The sequence below is a fragment of the Micropterus dolomieu genome, linkage group LG18, assembly GCF_021292245.1.
Source record: "Micropterus dolomieu isolate WLL.071019.BEF.003 ecotype Adirondacks linkage group LG18, ASM2129224v1, whole genome shotgun sequence".
Classification (NCBI taxonomy): Eukaryota; Metazoa; Chordata; class Actinopteri; order Centrarchiformes; family Centrarchidae; genus Micropterus; species Micropterus dolomieu.
Window position 1 is genome coordinate 3,976,825 of NC_060167.1, and position 18,608 is coordinate 3,995,432.

Below are 18,608 nucleotides of genomic sequence, written 5' to 3' on the forward strand. Positions count from 1 at the left end.
AATTTCATATTAATCGGTATTTTAGTCTTTTCAATGTTTTCATGCTCTTATCTTGTTTTTTTGTATTATTCTTTACACTTGTTAAAGCACTTTGTAACTTGTTTTTGAAAAGTGCTCTACAAATAAGGATTATTATTATTATTATTATTATTTAAGTCCAACGACAATTCAGACACAGGTTTAGGCCAATCTTCCTCCTGCTGCCAAAGAAAAAAAGGACCTTCAAGCCACGTGGTTTTCTTCAAAAAGTCAGAGACATTCAGACCCTCGATGCATCATCCGCTGGATTATCTTTAGAACCAACATGTCTCCACTGTGAGGGTTCAGATATTTCTCTGATGGTCAAGATTCTGTTGGCCACAAATGGAATGGAATGGAAGCGCCTGTCCTCATTGTTAAGGTACTTTAACACTGAAATGCTGTCAGTCCAGAATACTGACTCCTCCAACTGCAAGTCCAATTCCGCCTTTAACATTGAGTCCACTCTGACAGCAAGGACAGCTGCTGTCAACTCAAGGTGGGGCCTTCAGTAGTGTCACTCTGGCTTTACCAAGCAGAAATGTGACCTGGATGTTGTTTTCCTGATTTAACATCCGGATGTAGGTTACAGTCCCATATCCACCTTCACTGGCATCAGCAAAGTGATGCAGTTTCGCATGCCTGACCTCTCCAAAATTCACTGGCTTAATGCACCTATCCACATTAAAGGCAGTCAGCAGATCCAGGTCTTTCAACCACCTTTCCCATTTGCGCAAGATGTTCTGTGGCAGAGCATCATCCCATGAACAACGTCTCCGACAGAGTTCTTGCTGCATTAATTTAGGAAGCAAAGTGACAGATGCCAGAAACCCAAGCGGATTGTACACTGAGCTGTTAACTGACAACATACCCCGTCTAGTAAGAGGCTGTTGTTTTATCTCCACACACCATTGTAGACCCAAAGCTCTTTCTACTGGAAGTTTATCTCGGTCTAGATCCAACTCCTTAAGGTCTCTAGCCCTCTGATCTTCAGCTATGGCTTGCAAGACGATGCGACTGTTGCTTATCCATTTCTCCAAGATAAAGCCTCCCTTTCGACACAGAGCAATTAGATCCCTTACCATCTGGATAGCTTCTTTATCTGTGGCTAAGCTCTTCAAGCAATCATCCACATAAAAATTATGCTTAACGCATTGAAGAACTTCAGCTGAAAACTCAGAATTATTATCATCAGCAGTTCTTCTCAGTGCATAGCTTGCACAACTGGGGGACGAAACAGCGCCAAAAAGGTGTACCGTTATTCTAAACTCCACACAATCCTCACTGATGTCTCCATCTGGCCACCAGAGAAAGCGCAGAAAGTCTCTGTCTCCCTCAGCCACCCTCACCTGGTGGAACATGGCTTGAATATCGCCCATGAAAGCCACGGGTTCCCGTCTGAAGCGAGTTAGAACTCCTAGCAGCGAGCTGGTGAGGTTAGGACCCTGCAAAAGCTCACTATTTAGCGAGACCCCTTTACAAGTGGCTCCACAGTCGAACACCACACAAAGGGAACCTTTTCTTGAATGGTGGACACCATGGTGAGGAATATACCAAACTTTTCCTCTCTCACAATGCTGTTGCTGCTGAGGTACTTGCTCCGCATAGGTCTTACTAATGAGATTATTCATCCTGTATACTCCTGGTGCAAGTGTTTATCTTTAATGAACCTTTTCTTCGAACCCTTGATCCTCTGCTTAGCCACTGCAAAATTGTTGGGGAGACTTCCTTGTTCCTGAAGGGCAATTTCAAACAATATTTTCCATCTTGAAGTACTGCCGAATGCTCCATCGTTTCAAGAAACTTGCATTTCCTTCCCTTCCATATTCTTTTCATTGAAATCGTGATTGTACTGAATAGTCAGCATCTCTTCCAGTTTACCCACAGATATCTTGTTCACCATCACAGAGGGAAGCTCCGCCTCTAACGCCCCGCCGTTACCATTCAGCGGACCACTAACGACCCATCCCAGCATTGTGAGAACAGCATACGGGCCATTCCCGCAGCTGTTGACGACCTCCCAAGGTTCTAATACCTTGGGAGCATTGGTTCCAATTAAGAGATCAACGTTTGCTTTTATGCTTGGGATATGTACCTTTGACAAGTACAGCCAGCTAGCCAGGTCTTCAGGCATTACCATGTTATCCAAAGTAATTGGCATTTTCTTTTGCATGAGAACCTCCGGGAGCATATAGAAGCCATTGCTGTCCAGATCAGATACCTCCAAATCAGTCAACGAGAAGGCTGGAACAACAGTTTCCTGCCCCATGGTGCGCAATAAGAAATGAGCTTCTGCCTGTAATATTCAGCTTCTGCATTAGATCTTCCGTGCAGAACGTGGCTGAACTTCCAGGATCCAGAAAAGCATAGGTGTTTATGATGCAATTTCCCTTCGCAGATTTCACCTTTACAGGGAGAATGGACAGAACGCATTGGTCCTTACCGGCCCCTGTATGTCCACATGTTTCCTGCGAAGTTGGCTGGTTATTAGATGGCTCCTCCAACTGTACCATAGCTGTTATTTGCCTTTTGATATGCAACACGGTGGGATGAGTTTGGCCACAAACTTTGCATGTCAAGCGCCTGTCAATATCCCTGCTCATGTGACCATGACCTAGACATGCAAAGCAAACTCCCTTTTCCCTCAAAAAGTAGATCTTTTCCTTGTGCTTCCTTCCACTGAACTGTTTCAGTGTGGACTGCATTCTTCCAACAGGTGACTACGAGCACAGCAAAGGCATCCAGCTTTCCTTTCCTTCCCTGGAGGCAATGTTGGCTCTTTTTCTCCCTCAGACAAGTGCCTAGATGTTACTGTGGTGGCAACAATATTTCCAGTTATTCTGTTCCTGGGCTGGGATTTAAACCTGGTGAGAGTCTTCATACCCGCTACGTCGGGTTGTGAATCCTGTATGTTGCCAAACAGAGGGTCGGAAAGAATACTAACACGACGCTCCATGAATGTGACCAAATCCTCAAAATGAGCTTTATGGTTAGTTCTTTTCATTATGTCATGAGCCATGGTCCTCCATTGCTCTCTTACTTTGAATGGCAGCTTTGCAATAATGGCTCTCATGTTAACAGGCATATCCAGTTCCTGCATGTACTGTACTATACACAAGAATAAGGAGTAGGCTTGAAGGGCCTTTACGTCCTCAGCTCGTATTGGTCGCCAAGTCAAAGCCCTTTCAATATAAGCTGTTGCAATTTTATAATGATTGCCAAAGTGCTACTGTAAAAGACCCTTTGCCACTACATAGCCACGCCCAGGCTCCATATGTTGGCAGCTACGCAACAGTTCCTCAAAATCGTGGCTACAGGTAGACCATGTCAATTTAATGATGCTTAATATCTTGTAGATATTATTGACATTGCAAAAATAATGGGATATCAACCATCTCACGTGCTGCCAGGGCAAAAACCCACTTTTAATCATGTTTGACTTTTTTGACTAAGAGTCTGTCTACGAGCTAAATCATGTCTACGCACAGGCTGCACGTAAATCATGTGAAAGAAATGAAACAAAAACTTGTAATCACTGTAGACCTTGCTTAAATGATGGAATATCACACACATTGCAAGTTATTTTGGCAAAAACGTCATGTAACCACATGTAAGGTTATTGTGGTTAGAAGTGGGTTACTCATAGCCGGACTAAATCAGGTCTATAGTAAACCTAGACAGTGAAATGACGGCTATTGATTGCTGGGATGTTGCATTATGTCATATGTAAACAAAGAGGACAAATGAGAGAGATTGATCGTTAATGTAATTGTTTTGTGACTGAAGAAACAGAATTGTAATTTTATAATTGTAGATACTAGAATGATAGAGAATGAGCACTTTTAATATCCAATATAGAAGTTTACTTTTGTATAACAGCCTATTCTGTGTTTATTGTGAGTCTATTTATTTAGGGAATGCATAGTTATTACTATATTTTGATATATTGAGATCTTAATATCAAATTGTGATTTTTGTATTATGTAGTTGGCAGTTACCACAAGAAAAAAGTAAAACAACTGAGGAAAAGCCAACTCACCATCGTGTATTTCATTTATTCTTTCAGAGTAAATCTTTTCTAAAATATGTCAACCCTTGAGTCAACTTAACACCTGCAGCAGGGCGCCCTCTGCTAGGCCGAGCAGGAACTGCTCCTTAAGGTGCTTATGTGTAGGGGCCTCGTTGGGGTGGACTTTAAAAGGCCTTACTTCATAACCGCTTCATCTGAACCAATACAGGAAAACTTTCAACATCTTACCGACACACACGACTTAGGTAAACGGGGTTTCTACAGATACCTACAGCTTAGGCATCACTTTGGTAGAAATATTAAAATCAGAATGAAACTGAACTGATCAAAGTTTTATATTGATGCATCTGCAGGAAACTGGTATCAAGATTAAACTCCTGCATATGATCAAAGAAACACTCTACTCTTTAAGTTAAAGGGAAATGGGAAAAGGAAGCAAACATAACCCTGATGGAGGAAGAGTGGCTAAATATATGTAAAATACAATCCACCACCTCCAGTTCTGGCCAATGGAGAAAATGTCATGGAAAAACATTATTAGATTTTTAGTTATTACCCAAAAGAGGAACATATTAATGTAGACGAGACAATTTTAACAATTCAATGGCTGATTCTTTTCACATATTTTGGAAAAGTCCAGTAATCCAATCCTATTGGCTGGAGATAATAAAGGAAATAAAACCGATAATGTGTTTTCAGATTGATTATAGTTTTGGCACCATGCTGAATAGTTGGGTAATGAATTTCACACTCAAGACAAATATCTTCTTTAATTATAACTTGCAGCCAACAAGAAAGCAATAAATGGTGAGATGAGGAACCACCAAAAATAAAAGAGTGGATATCGATAATAAAGTAAATGTACGAAACAGAGCATAGACTGGAAATAGTTGTCTAAATAATAAATGTATTAAACAGAGAAACTGACCTTGTCTTTAAGACTTTGTATCAATAAATTGGTCCAAATGCTGTGTTCGCATGAATGACAATATTGCATAGACGGATTTGAAAACCTTGTCCTGTGGTGGTTCTGGTCTACTAATACTATATAATTTATTCACGCCGTCTTCCTTTTGTGATTTACTGTATTTGTGCAATGAGCTCACAATGTTTTTTATGTTTGTATTCGCTAAATGGAGTCGTCTTAACTCCCTTGGAGGACAAGGTGGATCCTGACTGACGTGGACTGGAGGTGATCCTGGTTCGATGCCCTGGTGGTTCTGTCTTTATATGACTCTTCCCTTTTCTTGGGACTGATGGAAAATACCATTTAATACAAAACTGCTGTACTGATAACATTTGAGCTTGAGTCTGTTTGCTAAAAAAAGAATTAAAAAAGTGAAGTACCTTGAATTTGTAGTTTAGTACAGTAATTGAGTAAATATACTTAGTTACATTCCACCACTGTAAAAGGTCTTTATTAAAAAACAAGTTGCACATTATTGATCATGTTAGAATCGGTCCAAAACAGTAAAATCTCTTTAGTTTCTTTTCTCAGAGTTTGAACAGACTGAAACATCAAAAACAGCCACAACATACAGTTTGACATTTTTCATGTTTTATTCAAACGTTTGGACCGAAATGATTCAGCTCTGCAGGAAATGACACGATACAAGTTCATCATCAGTTAGAAACATCAACATACATGAACTTTCAGAGAACTCAAATATCACAGTCAGCAGCAGCAGCAAACACTCAGTGTCCAGTTTATTAGGAACACCTGAAACTAATGCAGTCTGCAATAAATCTCCTTCATCAAGGTTTTAATGTTCAGTTTGTGTTCAAACTGTTTCAGAGACGTGTTTCTGTCCAAAATGACCATGAAGTCAAATAAACGACTCTCTGAACATTAAAACGTTCATGAAGGAGATTTATTGCAGGACTGTCAGACTGCATTAGTTTTAGGTGTTCCTAATAAATTGGAACAGCTACACAGTGACTAACCGTAGAACCCAAATAAACAAATATTTGATAACAAATAAAATGAAATACAGACTCCCAAACATTAAAATACAAAGGACACATTATACATTTTACTTTAGCTAAAAAATATTCACATTTACAGTGTACCAGCTTTAGTTCAGTGAACTCCAGTTTCTGTAAATGTCTAAGTCTTGTTCAGTTAGGATCTTCACGAACTACATACAGACTGATAATATTTGGTAGATGGACAGTATTTATGCAGCAGTTCTGCTTCTCGTTCCTCCCTTTATTCAGGTCTCAGACAGAAGTCACTCGCTGTCTCCAGCTCATGAAACATGCTGCTGATTGGAATTTATTCATAGATTTTTTTTTTTTTTTACTACGTTGACAACAAGAGTAAAAAAAATACTTGTATAAAATAATCAGAATATAAAAATAAAGAATATAAGCACACACAGAACATATGGTTCTGTGTGTGCTCTGTGTCATATGGCTCTCACCCTGCACTATTGATTGGAAAGTCACTCTTTTGACAGACTCGAGTCACCAAATCTCGTTCATTAAAATGAACTAATGTTTTTTTTTTGTGTGTCATTTCGTTCATTTTGACTAGGCTGGTTATTGCGGAGCTGCAGCCCTCTAGTGGGCGATTTTAAAAAACAGAAGGCTGCCTGGCTTGCTCTGATTGACAAGTATAATGTACAAATTCACCTTTTGATCTTTCTCTATCATGGTTCTATAAAGCCCCATGGAGCCACAACCAAATTCAAACCATGGAAAAACCACAGAAATATGTCGTCAATATTCAATTAAGCCACTACTCCGGCTAAATCCGTCCATTTTCACAATCTTTCCTGAGTAGGCTATACTACCAGACCAGCCATATATATGTATATAATTATAATTACTATCTTTATACCTCTAAAGTGCTCATTCATACAGCAGCCTAACGTCCCTATCTACGAGTAAAATCTATATATTAACATCAGGGGAATATACTGAAGTAATAAGCTTAACACACTGGATTAGTGTTTCTCAACAGGGGCGTTCCGAGGACGATGGGGGGCGTTGGAAATATTTTGGAAAGGGGGGCGCTGAGCTGCTTTTGGGGGGCGTTTGTTAGTTGGAAATTCTAAGGCGAGTTTACACCAAAGATTCACAACAATACGAGTTTAAACTTTAAGCTACTTACAAAAAAACTGTGGTCTGCAACATTAAAACCTGCCAGTTTAGTCCACTGCGACTGTGTATTTTTTCTCCGACAGCTACTTGTGGTGCAGCTCCGTGCTGTTTTCACAGGAACGGGAAGTCAGAGTATCATCTGTAAAATTTTACCCACATGGCGTTTACTGTGTAAACTCTGGAAAATTGACGCTCTCTTTCTTGGTATTACTGTGGAATACTACGTAAACGTCTTGTTATCACAGTGGTTACACATTTACAAGAGGGATATTCCGCTGTCGGACTCACCCTGACAGCAAGCGAGTGACACCAGCGAGTAACCTGGACCCACCTCGCGCTGTGAGTTGCAGACAGTTTGCGCTAAAGCGGACATATACAGTGGTTTCAGTAGGCTATAAAAATGTAAGGTTAAAGCCCTGATTTGCTCTGTTGGGTATTGTAAGCAGCACTTTATCAGAGGTGCTGAAGGTTAGTTTTGTTTCCCCCCAGCATGAGCATCTCCTGTCTCATCCAGTTCTGTGTCAGACGGTCGAGGGGAAACTTTCAGCAAATCAGTAACATAATGCAGTATAGGGCATGTAGTAAAATATTATGAATTCTCTTTAAATAGGCTAATGACGTTAGTCTCGTAATATTACGACTTTTTTTCTTTACATGTCAGAGAACACAGATACACAGAAAGTTTTGAACATGAGCAGATAAGTTACAGTGTTTCCCATACGTTCATTTAATTGTGGCGGCCTGAATACAGCTGCATAAAACCAGTCCGATGTCGGAGACCCAGCTTAAAAAGTTATTAGCAAGCATGTAAGGAGCCTAGCTAATAAGGAGAGCTAAGTTAACGTTAGAATACAGCTGGATTTTCGACACTAGCATGCTGTGTATAGCTGGTAGTCAACATCGACTGCATGCGCCACAGTTACATTGTCATTCTGTGGGCAACAGAGTTATGATATGATAAGTTATTAACAGATGAGCTAATAAAGAAAATGAAAAGAGGCCACAAACACATTTAAAGACACAAAAGAGGAGGTAAGACTTAACCATGTGTTGACTTAGCAGGGATGATATTAAATAATTTATAAGGAGAAAATCTTTAAAAGCTATAAAGAATACCTGAGAGCCTCACTACATTATATTTAGATATTTTGAATCACCAGCCACCTGAATTTTGTTTCCCTTTATATAATAAGACATTTCCACCATAAATTGGAGCAGAAATCTTCACCACAATGCAGGAAATTAAGTGTTTAATGCTCAAAATACCCATTTATGTAGTGGGGATTGCACTTGGAACTGATTAGAACTGATGCACTTAAGTGCCCCATCCAAGAAAACTGTATCCAGCTTTACACACAGTTTCTGGGAGGAACATTCACTTTATAGTTAAATATAATTACATTTCACATTTATGTTTTCCTGTGCTGACAGAACCCAGGAAGCTGCTGTGTGACGAGTGAACGTAAGAGTCCAAGATCCTTCATGCATGCGTGAAAATGAACGAATAAGACAACCCGTTCCTCCTGAGTCACATGCAAGATTAGGTCAAATGAACGAAACGTTTGAACAACACAACGCTACCCTGCACTGATAGCTGTTCTCATCCCTGAAAGCCGAGGTACTGTCTGTTTTCATTGTGCGTACAGAACTGTTGTGAGCATACTAGACTTTGTAAGTGAACACGTTAGACTTTGAGTACCCGTAGCTTAACTCTGATTGTCTTTGACAACCTTGTTTTGTTGGCTTTAACCGTTTTGTTTGCTATGTACCAACTGTCTTTGCTGTGGCTTTGTTGGTTCAGCTACTAGCAGTCAGTAGGAATGAGGAGTCCTTTTTGTTTGCACCCTTTTTGTCCTGTTTTTGAAAGTAGAAGCCTAATTTAGAGCTTTGTCTTTTCTTTACATTTTGGTTTTGGTTTAGGGAAGCTTTTAGGTTTCTTTGAGTGTTTTGGTTGTTGTTTTGGGCACTGCTCATCTCTGGAGATTATAAAAACTGTATTTCTTTTCTTCTGGCCTTGCTTGGGATTTTTCCTCTGTCACACCAAATTTCAAGATTTATTTAATTCTCTTTTAACAGAATTATTGATTATTGATGAAAAAGAAACTCCTACTGTGACAGAACCGACCTGACAGAACATTTACACGTTTATCGGATGATTCTGCAAAACCCCAGTTTATATTCAATGATGACGTTTTGAATGTTAAATATTGTTGGAATAATTAATAATTAATAATTAATGACAACATCTGTCTAGGGAAACTACAAAATGGTTAATGTGTAGATAAGTTATATAAGATGTGTGGAAAAAATCAAATAAATGAATGTTAGTGTAAAACTTGTTTGGGAGAGGAATGGTTGAGGTGAATTGTAAAGGTAGGTTGACTTGAAATAAACTAGTCTGTATAACGTGTAGTTCGACCACGTGCAAAGTGTTTTGCTGGTCAGAGCGGCCACTTTCACAGGCAAAGTGAAAAGTCTGCTGTGAGTCTCCAAGTTTCCACAGCAATGTAGTGCAAATTGTAACTGAATATCCAGAAAATCAGCAGAATAAAACGCAAAGTGCTCGTTGTCTCTTTGGTGGTGAACCTGCAGGAAGAAAAACAAAGTTATAATGAAGAAAATCCTGAAAGTGCCTTGACCCCACCCTGGTGTAAATACTAACAGAACAAGATATAACAACTGTCAGCTCATCATTAATATGATGATAAAATACATTATTTAAACTTACCTGTTTAATATATAAGTGAGATGACACCATTTGCTATAAGTACAGCTACAGGAAGAACAGCAGCTAACAAAAGAGTGCCAACAAATACAAAAGCAACAGTCCATCCAATGCAGTACTCAGTGGGGGGCTCTTTGGGGGACCCTGAAACAGATTGAGAAGTGAATGTAACAGTCAGAACGTAGCTGCACATCATAAACAGCAGGTTGAACATCACAGCCGACACAAAGAACATCTAAAGGTGTGCACGCTCCTGAAATCTAGAAGCTAAAACTGTCAGCAGATCCAAACAGCACTGGGATGAGTCTCAGCAGGAACAGTGATGTTAGCATTGATCTTATGGCCAGTCGCCTCCTGCTGGGCTCCACAGCTAAGAGGTTGGTTCTGGTTCTGGTCTCAGTAGTGAGGAGGGTAATGTCGTAGCATCGTCCTCTTTCTGAGACGTGCTGCTCATCAGTAGGAAGAAGGTTTGAATCTCTGTCTGCTCCTAGGGGTGGGGATCTCTGGGCGCTGCGCGGGTTGATCCGGTTGCGGTTTGGAGGGCTGTGCTGGGATTGTAGGGCGATTGTCGATGCATCTTGATGCATTGTGTTCTTTTTCCCTTCCCAGTGCAGGGTCTCTGGATGGCTGCTGGGTGTTTAGTTTGTGCATTGGAGTCCGGCATTTCCTCGTTGGCTTGGAGGGACCAGTTTGCGTCCCTGGTTTGCTTCGTTGGCCTCAGATCCATGCTTCCCCATATCTCGGTCGGCCAGTTGTTGGACCCCTCTGGATACTGAAGTATATAGTTAGTTTTCGGGATGTGCAGTGTGGGTGCGGGGCGGAGCTGTGCTCCAGTTTATTCTGGGCTTGTGCCTGGAGTTCTCGGCCCTTCAAGGGTGGGTGGGTTGGTGGTGGCATGCAACTGAGCTAGTTGATTTTGCCTCGTTGCTGGTTTGGTTGGTGTGGCACGGCGGCCTGGGGGCGTGCTGGGCATGGGGGATGTTGGCTGGCGCGGACGGCCTTAGTTTTTATGGCGATTGGGGGGGCGGCGGACTTTTATTGGCGGGTGCACGGTGGCCTACTTGCTGCCGGGCTGGGATTTGCTGCTGGTGTTTCTCTCTGCTGGTTTTCGCTGTCGTGTTCTGCCGCTCTCTCTCTCTCGTTTGCCCGACCTCGCACGCGGGATTCGCGGGAGGCTGCCGGGCAATGGCTGTTGCCGTGCTCGCGCAGTGTTTGCATTGGGCTCGTCACTTGTGCATTGATGTTAATGATTGCGTGGCATTTGGGCGTTTTGGTTGTTCGCTGCACGGCGGTGGGGTGCCGGGTGGGGGGGGGGAGCACTGGGCTATGTTGTTTGTGCGCCGTGGTCGGTCCGGGCGCTGCTCTTACGCAGGTTACGCTTCTTGCGTTCCGTCGGCATTGCGTAGTCAACTGGCATTTGGATGGTCGTTTTTTTTGTTTTTTTTGGGGGCGTCTGTTGGTTGGGTCGGGGTCTTCCACGTTTGCATCGCGGTGCATCCGGGAGTCATTTTTTTTTTTTTTTGATTTATTTATTTTTCCTTTCTCCCAACCCTATTGGCTACTGGGGTTCTTGCCTGCCTGTTACAGTCGTGGCGTCCCACTCTCACTAACAACTACATTCTTTAACAGGCTTATGCGCACACACATGTACACACACACACACACACATACAGACACAGTCTCACACAAACAAACTTAGGTTGTCCCTGGTAGAATTATTCCTGATGCTTTTTTTCAGTTACTTATTTAAATTAATTATTATTCCAGCTCTCGTGGCTGTGCTGTGTTGCTTATTTAGTGTGTGTGACTGTTTCTTGTTTTCATTTTTCTCTTAGTTGTCTTACTATGTCAGCTGTTTATTGCTGCTGTTCGGCTGGTTGTCTTTTACTATTATTATTATTTTTATTGTTTGTTTTTGTTTGTGTTTGTTTGTTGTTGTTGTTTTTCTCCTCCCCAAGCCCCCCTCTCTGTTCTATTGCAGGTTTCGTTGCTTTCTGCAATTGGTGTTTCCCGCTGCTTTTCTCTGTTGTCCCCACCTTCCATCCCCCTTTCCCCCTTCTCTTACAGGTGTTGTCCTTTCTCTGTGCTGTCTGTTTGTGCCCCCCCATCCCCGTGTCTGGCCCCCTGTCCGGCCCGGTGACAAATCAATACATAATTAAATAAATAATAAAACAGACAAAGGAGTATTTTAATACTCTCTTGTTAAAGTAAAATCTGTCTGGCACAATAGTAAGTGATGGCACTTTGTTAAATTCAGCAAACGATAGGCGCGTGCTGTCATGTCTGTCATATTTGTGCTGGCTGATACCAACTTAGCTTTGCCGCAGCATTAGCAACAGTTTGCTAGAGTTGCTCAGAGTATTTACATTCTTTGTGTTTGTTTGCTCAAACATCATATGAAAACCAGTGTTTCCCATAAATTGATTTATTTGAGGTGGCCCGCCACAATATAAACACTGACTGCCACATATTGATTTTTGATTATTTTTACTATTTATGATTACAATCTTATTTGATTGTAGACCTGCGCGCAGCGCATATATAATATGCTGTATATGTAAATGCTTTAGTGAGCTGCACAGTGAAGTTTACTTTACTTGTTTCCTACAAACTCCAGTTCTTTCTGTTATTTCCCTGCAGACCCTCTCATTCTTCCTCTCATCTCTGCAGATTCATGAAGTCTCAGAGTCTCAGTATAAGAGTGAAGCTTTCACTCAGTTTGAAACTTTTTACACTTGTGCAAATGTTTAATCTGTGAACAACACATTAGCAATTAAAACAATTGAATAGGAAGAATCTCACCACTGATGTACACGTAGATCTCAGTATGAATCTGATGGCTGATCTCCTCCTGTGTGGCTACACAGCGATAGTTGTCGGTCTTCTTCACAGTAGTGTTGACAGTGATGTAGAAGCTGCCTCCTCTTTCTGAGACCTGTGGCTCCTCAGCAGGAAGTTTGTTTCCAGCACTGTCCTGCCACTCTACTCTAGGTTTTGGAGAAGCACCTCGAACTTCACACTCCAGCAGGGCTCGATCAGCTGTTTGATCCAGTGTAGTGACAGACGGCTTTGCACCTGCTGCACATTTCAGATGATACACAGGATATTTCAAACATTTCTAAGTCTGGAAACTATTTACAGCTGCAAACACTGTTTCTGACTCATATCATGACAGAAGCTCAGATACAGTGAAGACGTTTGGACAAAATGAATTTTTACATTTGTTGAGCTGAAAAAATGATCTTGAAACGACGTCACATGAAATCTGTTGTCTGATATGTCAACAATATTTTCTGTTACACTAAAGTAAAATAAACGTGTTAGAAAATATGAAACAGGGTCTTTAAAGCATGTGCACCCTAACTCTATCACTGATACATACACTCAGTGGCCACTTTATTAGGTACACCTGTACAGTCTGATGCAATCAAATACAAATGTTCTGCCATTAAGTTCACTTTATGATGATTAGCGATGAGGGTGTTCAGGAAAACGGGTTTAGTGAATAATACTAGTTTGTTAAGCCTGAGATGAGGGAAACTCTGTGATTTCGGTTTCAGAGACGGAGATGAGATAAACTCTTGGTCTGTGACCCCGGCAACTTACGCTGTGAACATAACCTCCTCGGGAGGTTTTCTTACTTGAGTTTCTCTCTGACTCCTCCCCTCCTGCAGAGCATGAAGCGGCTGTCTGATATTTCCTCATTCATGCTGTCAATATCCCAGTTAGATAGGCTATTCGTTTTTTGCCAAACATGATCTTGAACATGCCCGCTTGTATGATCAATCTGTTGATCGATTTATGGACAGAGAGTTATCTCCGTACGTCGGGGATTTATCCTCAGCACAGTATTAAATCTATAAGCTACACTGTCCTTATTTATAACTGTGGACATTAAGGCAGCTGTCAGGTTAGCAACAGTTGCACAAAAACACTTACTGTGGGCTACATTACTGCATTAATCACTGTTTAAACTAATCTCTAACTAAATAAAACTGATCAATGAAGCCTAATCTTTTATATTGTAGTCGCACTGATTGGAACAATCCTATCATAGTTATAAACTGGATGCAGACACGTTTTATCCTGTTGATGTTAAACTACATTACATCTAGGTTGCTGCCACTGGTTTCCATAAATGAACAATTAGCTTAAATTGTGTAGTGTGAACTAAGCTTAGCTTAAGGACACAGCATGGGTCTAAGTGTACTTACAGTCACATGTTAACTAGAAATAAACCTGGAGCCATTTGTAATGTTTCTTTTTGAAATTGAATCCGAATTGAATGAAGAAGCTGATGAACAGTAGGTGTAGAGATCAGTAACATCAGGACAGACTTGTAAAATAGATGGCTGTCGATCTAATAGATCAATACATGTCTCATCTCAAAATTAGATATTAATCTCATAATTATCAGATGTATTAATATTTATTAATAATATTTATTTAAGAGGAGCTCAACTTCTGCCTAAACCTGCTGTAATCTGTAATTAGTGTAGGGCTGCAGTTAAAGATGATATTAATACTCAAAGCTTCTATAGATTATTTCAACGATTTCTCGATGCGTCGTTTAAGAAGTACTTTTGCTTGGCAGATATTTATTAGTCCTTTCGGAAATTCATAGTTTGTCATACAGCAAACATCAGACCAACAACCGGACAGCTGCTTTACCAACACAAACATCCCCCGAGTGCTGTACAAGTTATGCGGCATTCAGACCAAACGCAAATTTTCTCCTCGCGACGCTTTCCCCGCGTGGGTACATTCGCTGCTAGTGTTCACACACAACGCTACAATTTGAATAAACACAACTCGCCATTACTACAGCTGTATGAACCCAAAGTAAACATTTTGCTGTGATTAAATAGCAATAAACGGATCAAACTGATGCCGAAATAACTACAATATGATGCAGATCTGTTAAACATATGAATTCATGCTTTATCAGGTCTGTCAGCAAGAATTCTAAAATGTTTGTTTTCTGAAAGGAGTTTGGATCGATCAGGGCTACGCTATGCTAACTTGGTCACAGTAAAGTACAACGATAGCTGGAATAAAGTTACAGACACGTGTTTTCTGAACTCACCAGGTAGTTCAACCTCCTCGCTTTCTTTTCTCCAAGTAATGTCCAGTTTTGTCCGGTTTTTATATAAATATGAAGTCGTAGTCTGACAGAGCTAACTACGCTAACAACAACACTGGAACCGACTGTGCACGGAAGCTGCTGAGAAGCTCCAGTGAAGATAAATCAACGTTGAAATCCCAAAAACTAAAGTAAAAACCTAATTTAATAAAGCAGTTAACTCTGAGCTCCTCCTGCGAGTAAATGGCGTAGTTGTCAGAGCAGAATCCGTCCGACTACGGGTGTTTATTTGTCCAAAGGCTGCAGCACTGCTCCCGGCTCCTCTCCCCCAAGTTTAGCAGCTCTCTGCAGGTCAGCAGATTTTCAATCGCCCGCTCTGCCCGGCCCTCTCCACACGCTCTGAAGTCGTCTGTGGCATAGGGACAATCTCAACGCTGATCAGCTGACTCAGCGCCATGCGACTTTCTCGCTTGAGTTGAAAATATTCAACTGTTGTTGTTTTCTTTATACATTGAACACTTTCTTCTTCGTCCCTCGCTATTCTCTCTCTCTTCCTCCACTTTGCAAACAACGCCATCATAATCACGTCGTGTTCGCACAGTGTAAGCGTGATTTGCAACAGTAATAAATGTCCGTGCGAAACACTGCACTAGTCATATGGATTAAACGATGCCTCGATGCAAAGAATTTGCATTTTAGTAATTGGTTTAATCAATGAATTGTTTGAGGTCCTGCTCCAAGAGTTTTAATGATCCTGAGGCCCAGAGAGTTAACATAACAGATGTAGAGATCAGTGACATCACCACTCACCAGAGATTTCTCCTGATCGGTCTCTAAATGTGAGGTCTGAAAGACAAATTACAACATTAATTCATGCACATGGTGATGTGTCATGTGTTATTAGACTACTAATGGAGTCATTTGTTAACATCTAATATAAAGCCGGTGGAAACATGAGCAGAGGCTGATTCACATGAAGGCCAAGTATTTAATGAGAGAGCTGCACGTTTAGATTAGATCCCGACCGATATGGGTTTTTGGGGGCCGATGCTGACATTAAAGTGAAAAAAAGCCAATTTATGAGCCGATATTTAGATTTAGAGAATGATTTGGATAGTAGGACCCCTTAACTGTATAAACTACACTTAGAACAGGCCAATATTGAAAGCTGGTATATATGTGGGCTATAAAACCTTTTCCTAAATGGATTATGTTAATAAAATAAATGAACATGTAAACAATTGCACATCAATATATATTTGCTGCTGGAAGGTGCAACTTTTTCAGCCGTATGAGAGAGAGAATAAGCATATTTATTTCACTTTACACATAATCTGCCATAATTTGAATGTAGCATATTCAAATCTAGTTCATCCCTTTACCAGCACTCTTTAATTCAAACCAAAGCTACGAGAAACCATTTCTCATCATCGGTATAAATCATCCCGTCTACGTTACAGTGAGCTGCTGTTGAATGCATCTAATACTACATGACTCTCTACAACGAGGACCTGCAGCTTTGAGATTTCATTTAACTACATTATAAGCGCACTGCATTTCCCTGCCTTCTTAACACCGTTGTGTTTACAAACTTCAGCTGATGTGGTAACACCTGTACCACCAAACAGAAGAAAACATACCTCGAAGCCCATTGCGGAACGTTGCACAACGTTGCAAGGAAACATGTCGTTCAATCCGAAAATGTTGCAAAACGTTTTGAAATTGAACTCGCCCCTGCTCTTTTCTTGTTTAGCTCACGTTTATTTACTCTCTGGTTTAATCATTTCAGACACGCCGACTAACTGCAGACAGGCAGCTCGCAGATATATTTAGAATACGTCAGAAACTATAGTTAGCGCTCCTCCACTGAAAAACACGGCATTAGCTTTGTGGCTAATTTAGCAACAAGCAGCGTTAGCTGCTGTAACGTTACATGATCTTAGAGAATATTTAGAAGTGATGTACTAGAGACAAATGTGGACCATTCCCTAGAACTGCCACACTGTTTCAGAATAAATCATGTTTGTCAGCAGTGTAGCTTTCACCACCCAGCGACCGTATCATTAAACTGCTGTGAGCCAAGAGGAAGCCGGGAGAGGGCAGTGAAAAACAGGAGGGTTAGCAAGTCATGAATGTTTTCAGGAGAAGTGACTGGGTCTGTTTTTATTATAATTATTTAAGTCACGTAATAAACGTGACAAAAGACTGACTCACCGCTAACACAGCCCTCTCTCTAACACAGTGGCCCTGTTAACAGGGGCGAGTTCAACCTCAAAATGCTTTGCAGCAGTTTGCAACATTTTCAAATTGAACAACATGTTTCCTTGCAACGTTGTGCAACGTTCCGCAACGGGCTTTGAGGTACGTTTTCTCCCGTTTGGTGGGCACAGGTGTTACCCAATCAGCTGCAACAAGTTTGTAAACACAACGGTGTTAAAAAGGCAGGAGAATGCAGTGCGCTTGCGCTCACAGCAGGGTGTTCAGGGCCCTGAACTCGTCCCAGCTGTCGTATCTACGACAAGACCCATTCAAACGCAACGGTCACCAGTTAACAGGGCCACTCCTTAAACCAAAAAAACAAACACCAGCTGATTCTGGTTTTTGTGGTGAGGCCCTCTGGTGGGCAAACTATGCAACATCCATGACCTGAGTGAAGGATCTGACTTAATAGTCATATTTCTGCTGTTATGAAACAAATGCAATTACCCCATATCCATATATAAATCGGTCGGGCTCTAGTTTATCATCATCTAGTTACTTGATGACAAGATGCGTCAGAATCTCAAATCAAAATCAGAATCAAACTGAGCTCAGCTGGTGAAATTTTGAAATCTATTTACCAATTTCCTGTTTGCTTATTTTCTCTGTTGTATGGAGTTAGAGAAGATGACAAGAAGACGGTTAATGTGCGGTTAATGTTAAGCTACAGACAGCAGACAGTTAGAGTAGCAGCAGAAGATTATAAGCAGACTTACAGCCAGCAAACATGGATGTAAACAATGTTAGATTTAAAAGACTGAATACACACTTGTATATACTTTTCCTTCAAGAAAACTCAGAAGTGGATAGAGCTCAACAGCAACAAAGATGTTAGTCACCTGAGATCGGATGCACGGACGCAGAGCAGTAAGCAGCAGAGGCTCAGTTCTGACATGATGTGGAGACACAGAAGTCAGGTGACACGATAACTTGCATGTCTCTGATTATAGTTTCTTTTGTGGAAAAAAAAACAACAAGTAGAGGTAAAGCAGGAAGAGAAGAAATCAGGTCAATGTTTGATACCAAGAACATCACAGGCTGAAACTATGGGGGTACAGGGGGCAGGTTTCCAAATTTTGTCTGACCTTACTAAGGCTTCAAACATTAACACAGCGTTGATTAATAAACTGAGTTTCAACTTAATGTAACATTATAACTTCAAGAGTTGCTGTAATATGATTTTATCATATCTGTTACAAACATCTTGGTTAAGGTGTTGCAGATTTTCATTGTAAAATTAATAAATGTAATTGTTTTCGGTATAACTACTGTATGTGATTCTCATATATTAAATTGCTGATATGTTATTAAAGTCGTACTTTCAAGGTGTTCCTCGTTGTCAGTGGTTTAAACAGACGACTGAACAGACAGCTGGAATCAAAACAAAC

General features: G+C 40.9%; 2 protein-coding genes across 4 annotated transcripts in view; both read right to left on the reverse strand.

The window, feature by feature from the left end:
• LOC123987296 (butyrophilin-like protein 1) overlaps positions 1-18,608 on the reverse strand; it is a 208,732-nt gene that overhangs the window by 107,121 nt on the left and 83,003 nt on the right. The window lies entirely within an intron of this gene.
• Positions 7,252-18,608, reverse strand: part of LOC123987305 (butyrophilin subfamily 1 member A1-like) — a 21,543-nt gene continuing 10,186 nt past the window's right edge. The window contains exons 1-5 of one of the 2 annotated variants that reach the window (XR_006829087.1): positions 18,060-18,174; positions 15,772-15,807; positions 12,681-12,956; positions 9,882-10,022; positions 7,252-9,739 (exon numbers count right to left, since the gene is read on the reverse strand). Coding sequence is in view for 1 of the 2 variants with exons in the window: in XM_046076064.1 (XP_045932020.1) it covers positions 9,886-10,022; positions 12,681-12,956; positions 15,772-15,807 (449 nt within the window). In the remaining variant the exon portion in view is untranslated. Of the gene's footprint in view, positions 9,740-9,881; positions 10,023-12,680; positions 12,957-15,771; positions 15,808-18,059; positions 18,175-18,608 lie in introns of those variants that run through there. The other variant, XM_046076064.1, reaches the window with a different exon arrangement.